Source organism: Narcine bancroftii, chromosome 1, assembly GCF_036971445.1.
Source record: "Narcine bancroftii isolate sNarBan1 chromosome 1, sNarBan1.hap1, whole genome shotgun sequence".
In the NCBI taxonomy this organism is placed as follows: domain Eukaryota; kingdom Metazoa; phylum Chordata; class Chondrichthyes; order Torpediniformes; family Narcinidae; genus Narcine; species Narcine bancroftii.
In genome coordinates, this window is record NC_091469.1 from 241534070 (window position 1) to 241542646 (window position 8577).

Consider the following 8577-nt stretch of genomic DNA (forward strand, 5'->3'; position numbering starts at 1 on the left):
GGATGGCTGGAAGTGCTATCTGTCTGATGTTTCTCTTGGAATAAGAAGTACAGAAAGAGCTCTGTCGTAACCTGAAAAAAAGAGGTTACCATCTGAAAAACCCTGATGGGGCAAATTTATCAGCAAGACCCTGAGGTGACTTGTGATGGTACCTCAGTTTTGGAAATCCTGGAGCAACAAATATGTCTTTGCAAATCCTACAAGAACCTTCCTGAGCAGTAAACATTAACCTTTCAAGCACCAAGCCTGGTGAACTTTATACATGCTAAATTCTGTGCACAGTATGGTGATTGCCTGCAACCACAGAACTTGGAAGGAGAAGTGAGATTGAACTGTGAACAAAAGAACATTTCTTGAATTTACACACACATTACATACATGTACGCTTAGAATTAGAAGGGAGTAATTTGGGTTAGTATAGAGTATAGTATAAGAATAGAGTTAAGCTAAAGTTTGATTCTATTTTCATGCTTGAAGTTGATTAAAAATAACTTTTGTTTTGAAAGCCACTTGTCTTGGTGAATGTCTATTGCTGCTGGGTTTTGGGGTCCTTTGGGCTCATAACATTTCCTCCTTGTCACCGCTCCCCTTCACCCCTTTATTCTCCCTTGCTCCCCTCCCCCTTTGCCCCTTTATTCTCCCATGTTCCCCTCCCTTTCACCCATTTATTCCCCCTCCTTTGCCCCTTTATCCCCTTCCTTTTATTCCCCCCTCCTTTGCCCCTTTATCCCCTTCCCTTTATTCCCCTTTGTTCCCCTCCCCTTTGCCCCTTTATTCTCCCATGTTCCCCTCCCTTTCACCCCTTTATTCCCCCACCTTTGCCCCTTTATCCCCTTCCCTTTATTCCCCCTCCCTTTATTCCCCCTCTGCCCCTTTATCCCCTTCCCTTTATTCCCCCTCTGCCCCTTTATCCCCTTCCCTTTATTCCCCCTCCTTTGCCCCTTTATCCCCTTCCCTTTATTCCCCCTCTTTTGCCCCTTTATCCCCCCTCCTTTGCCCCTTTATCCCCCCTTGTTCCCCTCCCCTTTGCCACTTTATTCCCCCATGTTCCCCTCCCTTTCACCCCTTTATTTCCCCTCCTTTGCCCCTTTATCCCCTTCCCTTTATTCCCCCCTCCTTTGCCCTTTATCCCCTTCCCTTTATCCCCTTCCCTTTATTCCCCCCTCCTTTGCCCTTTATCCCCTTCCCTTTATTCCCCCCTCCTTTGCCCTTTATCCCCTTCCCTTTATTCCCCCCTCCTTTGCCTTTTATCCCCTTCCCTTTATTCCCCCTTCCCTTTATTCCCCCCTCCTTTGCCCCTTTATCCCCTTCCCTTTATTCCCCCTTGTTCCTCTCCCCTTTGCCCCTTTATTCCCCCTTGTTCTCCACCCCTTCGCCTCTTTATTCCCCCTTGTTCCCCTCCCTTCGTCCCTTTGTCTCATATAGTTTCAAGTGACGCCCGGTTCCTCCTCTTGCTGATTGACAGCTCGCTTCTCTCCAAGCAGCGGCCGAACAATCGCGTGATTTGCGGGTCGGTCCCGGCCCTTTGCTCGTGACGTCACAGAGCTTGTTAACGTCAATGAGCGCCGTTCCCTCAGCAACGGGCGGGTTCGTGCTGCAGGCCCGGGGTGGAGGTGAGATTTGCCCCGGTTGGGCCGGGACCTCATCCCCCACAGTTCGGCCGGTGGGGGAAGGGGAGATCCCCTGTCTCTCCAACCCCCAGCCGTGGTCCATGTCCCCCCCCCCCCCCCCCCACCCGGTGCCTCAGCCCCTTCCCTCCAACTCCTGGCCATGTTCACTGTCACCCCAACCCGGACCGTAGCTCCTGACTCTCGAACCCACAGCCATGGTCCCTGTCACCCCACCCTGGGGTTCAGACCCAGCCGTAGTCCCTGTCACATTCCCAACCATAGGCCCTGTCTATCCAACTCCTAGGGGTGGTTCCTGTCACCCCTACCCCTACTGGAAGCTGCGTCAGACTGGGTGGGGGGAGGAGGTACAGAAGGTGGGGGAGAGGACAGGGGATGGAGGGAGGAGGGATGGGTTTGTGAGTGTAAAGAGAGTGGGATGGAGGGGAGAGAGGGAGGGGCAGACTGTGGGGAGAGGGGAGGGATGGAGAGTGGAGGAGGAGGAGGGAGGGAGATGGAGGAGGAGTGGATAGGAAACAGACAAGCTCCCACACAGGGTGCGGGTGGTGGACATAGGATCCATGGATGGCACTTGCTCCATCCTCTGCGGTTCCCCTAATTCTTCCCGATTAGATCTCTTCTGACACTGACTCAGATTTCCAATTTATTGTCAGTGCATCCGGGACATCACATTCAACCCTGAGACTCCTTATTCCTGTGGGAGCGGAAATGCAGAAGTTGGTGAGATTGATTCTGAGATGATCTATCCCCACTTAATGTCAGAACTTCAATCAGTGTTTCCACTTTGGTAGATTCAGTGTGTTACATTGTTCATATTAATTCATGCGTTTTGAATTTTTGTGCTCGTTGGAGGACTGGGACCCAACAATTTAACCCAAAACACAATTCATTTTTATTATTTTTAATTTTAGGGATCCAGATGATAACAGACCAAATACACCAATTAACTGACAAACTCCGTGAAGTTTTATTTTGAGGCTGGGAGGAACCCACCCAGGTCACGGGGAGAACATACAAGTTCCTTCTGTACAATGCCGGATTGGAACCCAGGTGCCTGGTGCTGGAATAGCATTGCAATAATTGCTATATGGGAGGAAGTCAGCAGGTTGAGCAGCATCGCTGGAAGAGGAAAAGAATCCCCAACATTGAAGCCCAGCGCCCTTTCGACGTCCCACTCTCCTCACGTTGAGGAGGCACTGGGAAAAAATCCTGGAATATTTATTCCTCATTCAACATAAGAACAATAACTGTTGTTGTCATCGTTGATGGGAACTTCCTGTGCATTGATTGGCGGCTTTGTTTCCTCCATCGTTGCAGTCATGCCATGGGAGATTGATTTGGGAGACACTGGCTCGAGAACAGCTTTGTTTAAGGACAATTGCTCAACGCCTTTCATGGTAATGACTGTTACCCAGAAATCTCTTCAACCAAGAAAGTGCCTCATCATAGCTTGAAAGAAGGGAGCACACGGGAAGTGACGTCATGTGCACGTGAACTGCATCAAAGCTGCTGGCGCTTGTCAGAGACCGAAGGCAATTCCACACTAGGAGCAGAGCACAGCACTGGGTCCTGGAACGGAGGCCTCCCATGGTCCTAGCCTCTGTGTTGACTTAATCTGCTACCCAGCACTCCGGGACCCTCCATCTGGTTGAGCACGCACTGTGCCCCCGGGATACGACTGCATTGATTTATCCCCTGGTCACACGTTTTCAGTCCTACAGTGATGAACCCGTTTCAGTGCTCCGTCTGCGGGAAGAACTTTAAATGGTTAAGTCATTTAATGAAACACCAACAGATCCACACTGGGGAGAGGCCCTTCACCTGCCCCGAGTGCGGCAAGGGCTTTACTCAGTCCTCCCACATGCAGACCCATCAGCGGGTCCACACCGGGGAGAGGCCGTTCATTTGCACGGAGTGCGGGAAAGGCTTCACCCAGACCTCAACCCTGATGATCCACCAGCGGGTCCACACCAGGGAAAAGCCGTTTGTCTGCCCTGAGTGCGGGAAGGGCTTCACTCAGTCCTCCCATATGCAGATCCACCATCTGCTCCACACCGGGGAGAGGCCATTTGTCTGCTCAGAGTGCGGGAAAGGCTTCACCCAGACCTCCCACCTGCTGACCCACCAGCGGGTGCACACTGGGGAGAGACCCTTCACCTGCTCTGAATGCGGGATAGGCTTCACCAAATCCTCCAACCTGTTGACCCACCAGCAGGTCCACTCCAGGGAGAAGTTGTTTGTCTGCCTCGAATGTGGAAAGGGGTTCACCCGGTCCTCCCACCTGCTGATCCACCAGAGGGTCCACACTGGGGAGAGGCCGTTCATCTGCCCCGAGTGTGGGAATGGATTCATCAAATCCTCTGACCTGCTGAGCCACCAGCGGGTCCACTCCAGAGAGAGGCCATTCGTCTGCCTTGAGTGCGGAAAGGGGTTCAGCCAGTCTTCCAACCTGCTGACCCACCATCGGGTCCACACCGGGGAGAGACCGTTTGTCTGTTCAGAGTGTGGGAAAGGCTTCACCCAGACATCCCACTTGTTGAGCCACCAGCGGGTCCACAATGGGGAGAGGCCCTTCACCTGCCCCGAGTGCGGCAAGGGCTTTGGTCGATCCTCCACCCTGCTGACCCACCAATTGGTCCACACTGGGGAGAGGTCGTTCATCTGCCCTGAGTGCGGGAAGTGCTTCACTGGATCCTATGCCCTGAAGACCCACCGGCGGATTCACACAGAGGAGAGGCCTTTCATCTGCTCCGAATGTGGGACTGGCTTCATCAAATCCTCCCTCCTGCTGACCCACCAGCAGGTCCACTCTAAGGAGAGACCATTCATCTGCCTTGAGTGCGGAAAGGGGTTTGTCCGGTCCTCTAACCTGCTGAGACACCAGCGGGTCCACACCGGGGAGAGGCCATTTTCAACTGACCCAAGTGCAAGAAGAAGTTCACCCAGTCAAAGAACCTGGTGAAACACCAGCAAGTTCACACACAATATTTGCAGATTGTGGAATATTTGAACATCACTCACTCAAACACCAGGAGGGACTGGAGTCTTGTGGTTATTAAGGCAACAAATCAAAACAGGTCTTGGCCTTGTTGTTAATATGCAATTTGTTCTTGGGTTCAAGTTTATTGTCACATGTACAAAGGTGCAGTGAGGAAGTTTGTTTTGGAACAGTCCAGCTGGACATCCCATACATAGTCTAGTAAATAAGTCACAGTGTAGTTACAGGGATAGATCATTTGGCACAAGGTAAAAGCAGCATTATTTTACAAGTGTGAGGATCATTCAAGAGCCTGATAATGAGGGAAAGAAACTGTCCTTGAATCTGGTGGGGTGTGATCTCTCACTGGTGAATCTTCTTCTCCATGGGTAGGAGGGTAAAGTGAGTGTCTGGGGAGGGGGGAAGTCTTTTAATATGTTGGTTGCTTTTCCAAGGCAATGGGATGTGGAGGTGGAATGGATTCTCTCCATCAATGTTAGTGACTGATTAATTAATTTTTTTTTAATTAATAATTCAGCACAGTTGAAGGTTCTCTAGCCCATCATGGGGGGGGGGGTAGGGGGGGATGTAGAGTCTCCTTGCAGGCAGGACTGGATTCAGACCTGGGTCATTGGTGCTATAATAATGTTTCACTAACCGTGCCACCCAATATCAGGAATTGAATTTCATGTCCTGGATCTGTACCAAATAAAGCAGCTGTGTTTGAAAACTGTGTCTCATCCTCTTGTATTTCTAATATACACTCAATGTAGAGAACAAAGACCAGGCCATTCAGTTCATCTGGGACCACACTGGGAGCATCCTGGTATCTCCCCTCCTGTCCGTGTTTCTGCCCCATACCAGCCCCCAACCACCTCACCCTGCTGGAATACTCTTCAGTTTCTTTCTCCTCTCTGTGATCACAAGATAAAGGATATTTGGCCCATTGAGTCTGCTCTGCAGCTCTACTCTGAACTAAACTGTTGCAGTCTTTTCCCCATATCACTTGAAATCTTGACTAATTGGATACCTATCAATCTCCTCCTTAAATTCCTCCAATGATCCTGCCTCCACAGCTGGATGGCAATGAATTCCACAAACCCACGACCCCCTGGCTAAAGAAATTTCTTGTTCTCCTCATTGTTGCCTCTTATCCTGGATTCACCTACCAAGGTAATCATCTTACTCATATCGACTCTGTCCAATCCTTTCAGCATCCAATATGTTTTTATGAGATCCCCTCTCATTATTCTATACTCCAATGAATACAGTCATAACTGCTAAACTCTCCTCATCTGTTAGCCCTTGCATTCCATGAATCATCCTGGTAAATCTTCTCTGTTCTCTCTCCAACATCATTACATCCCTTCTCAGATAAGGGGCCCAAAACTGCACACATTTCTCTGAATGAGGTCTCATCAGTGCCCCATAGAGCCTCAACAACATCTTACTCTTCCCCTTGAAATGAATGCCAACATAGCATTCGCTTTCTTTATTGCTGATCCAACCTGGTGGTTAACCTTTAGGGTATCCTGCACAAGGACCCCCAAGTCCCTTTGCACTTTCAAATTTTGAATTTTCTCCCCATCTAAATAATGATCTCCCTGTTTATTTCCTCTTCCAAAATGTACAACCATATATTTCTCCACATTGGATCTCATCTGCCATTTCTTTGCCCACTCCCCTAAACTGTTCAAGTCTCTCTGCAACCTGTCAGTTTTTTCAGCACTTCCTACTCCACCATCTATCTTGGTGTCTTCTGCAAAATTCACCACAAAACCATTCGCTCATAATCTAAATCATCAATATACATTGTAAAAAGAAGCAACCCCAACACCGCCCCCTACGGAGCATGACTAGTGACCGTCAACCCACCAGAACAGGATCCCTTTATTCCCACCTTTTGCTTCCTGCCCATCAGCCAATGCTCCACCCAGTCTAATATCTTTCCTGTAATTCCTCGGACTCTCATGTAGCAGCATGAGAGCACCTTATCGAAGGCCTTTTGAAAATCCAAATGCACAACCACAGCCTCCCTTGTCCATCTTACTTGAGAATTCCTCAAAAAATTCCAATTCATTGGTCAGGCAGGATCTTCCCTTTGTGATACCATGCTGGCTTGGACCTCTCATGTCATGCACCTTGAGATATTTCATAACCTCATCCTTGAGGATCAACTCCAATAACTTTCCAACTACCATCGTTAGACAAAAAGGTCTGTGATTTCCTTTTTTCTGCTTCCCTCTTTTCTTAAACAACAGAACTACATTTGCAACCTTCCAATCCTCCAGAACCCTGCTAGAGTCTATTGATTTCTGGAAAATCAATTACAAAACCGCCTCCTTCAGAACCTTGTGTTTTTCATTCTTATTTAATTTTGTGCTTGTCTCTTTAAGAGAACTATTGTTTGTGGTGTTACCATAGTGACTATGATGTAATATGTTGTAATATCTGCCCAGCCATTAACGACTTGCTAATTATTCTACAAGATGTGAAGGAACCGAGAACACAAGAATTTTTCTTTGAATTGTGTATTTCTTTAAAAGCTTTTTATATCATTTGTATCTTCATATACTTTGTATTTATTATACAGTAAATGTTTTGTTATTCATCATTATGAAAGTCTTAATGGAATGCTATGCAGAATGTTTATCTGTCCTATCATCAAATTAAAACTACATAAAGTAACAGCAACACGCTTTGGAAGATGATACTTTGAGATTAGGATATATTAGAATAAGGAAAGTGTTGTCAATTTTAATTCGAAGAAAATTTTAATTGTGAACTTTGTTCTGAAGAAAGGCTCATAAAATTTGTCTAAAAGAATCAACAACTTGATTTAAAGCCAAGAGACATCCACGCTGTAATAATAGCAGTGAGGTTAGGGTGGGATTAAACAGGAAATTGGAAATGTGTGCAACAAAGGGACAGCAGTTAGAATGGGTGACTTTAATCTACATGTAGATTGGGTGATCCAAATTGTTCAGGGTGATGAGGAAAAGGATTTCTTCAAATGTACGTGGAGTTGTCTTCTAAACCAGCATGTCAAGGAACCAATGAGGAAACAGGCCATTCCAGAGTAATGGGGAAGAGTTAGTTAACAATCTTCTTCTGAGAAACCCTTTGGGCAAGAGTGACCATAATGTGGTGGAATTCTTCATTAAGATGGAGAGTGACAGTTGATTCAGATACAAAGGTTCCAAACTTAAAAAGAAGGGATACTTTGATGGTATGAGACATGAATTGGCTAAGATAGATTGGCAAATGATACTTCAAGGACTAATGTGGAAATGCAATGGCAATCATTTAAAGATAGCTTGGATGAAATAAACAATTCTATATCCCAGTTTGGAAAAAGAATAAATCAAGGAAGGTTGTGCATCTGTGGCTAACAAGGCAGAGCAGGGAGAGAATCAAATCCAAAAAAGCAGCATATAAACTAGTTGGAATAAACAGTATTCCTGAGGACTGTGAGAAATTCAGGGTTCAACAGAGGAGGGCAAAAGGATTAATTAGGAAAGGGAAAAGTGGTTATGAGAGAAAGCTGGCAGGGAGCTTAAAAAATGACGAAAAGCTTTTCTAGATATGTAAAGAGAAAGAGATCAGTTAAGACAAATGTGGGTCCATTACAGTCAGAAACAGGAGAATTGATCATGGGGAATAAGGACATGGCAAACTAATTGAATAACTATAGTTCTGTCTTCACTTTGGAAAACAAATAATCTTCAGGAATAGTAGGGGACCGAGGATCTAATGTGAGGGTTGGATGGAAGGAAATAACTAAGTTGAGAGGTTGTGTGAGGTAAATTGAAGGGATTAAAGGCAGATAGTCTTTATCCAGGGCCGGATAGTTTGCATCCCAGAGTGGTTAAGGAATTATTCCCAAGAAATAGTGAATGCATTAGTGTTAATTTTTCGAAACACTTTAGATTATGGATTAGGTCCCAAGGATTAGTTCCTGAGGATTAGTTC

The 8577-nt window shown here is 46.7% G+C and overlaps 1 protein-coding gene across 7 annotated transcripts; it reads left to right on the plus strand.

The window, feature by feature from the left end:
- Positions 1-1520: 1520 nt before the first annotated feature.
- LOC138740720 (zinc finger protein 432-like) lies at positions 1521-7299 on the plus strand. Of its 7 annotated transcripts, none has more exons than XM_069893793.1 (3): positions 1540-1613; positions 2282-2415; positions 2540-7299. In XM_069893793.1, the coding sequence occupies exon 3, from the start codon at positions 3352-3354 to the stop codon at positions 4588-4590; it is 1239 nt and encodes a 412-aa protein (XP_069749894.1). In that variant the 5' UTR covers positions 1540-1613; positions 2282-2415; positions 2540-3351; the 3' UTR covers positions 4591-7299. The 7 variants fall into 7 exon arrangements, with proteins under 7 accessions (XP_069749914.1, XP_069749894.1, XP_069749909.1 ...); XM_069893808.1 differs by having other exon boundaries at positions 2282-2348; XM_069893806.1 differs by lacking the exon at positions 1540-1613 and adding an exon at positions 1678-1984.
- The last annotated feature ends 1278 nt before the right edge of the window (positions 7300-8577 follow it).

Excerpts from the sequence above, each read along its gene's own strand:
- LOC138740720 (XM_069893813.1), top strand. The coding sequence starts at position 3,352 with ATGAACCCGTTTCAGTGCTCCGTCTGCGGGAAGAACTTTAAATGGTTA.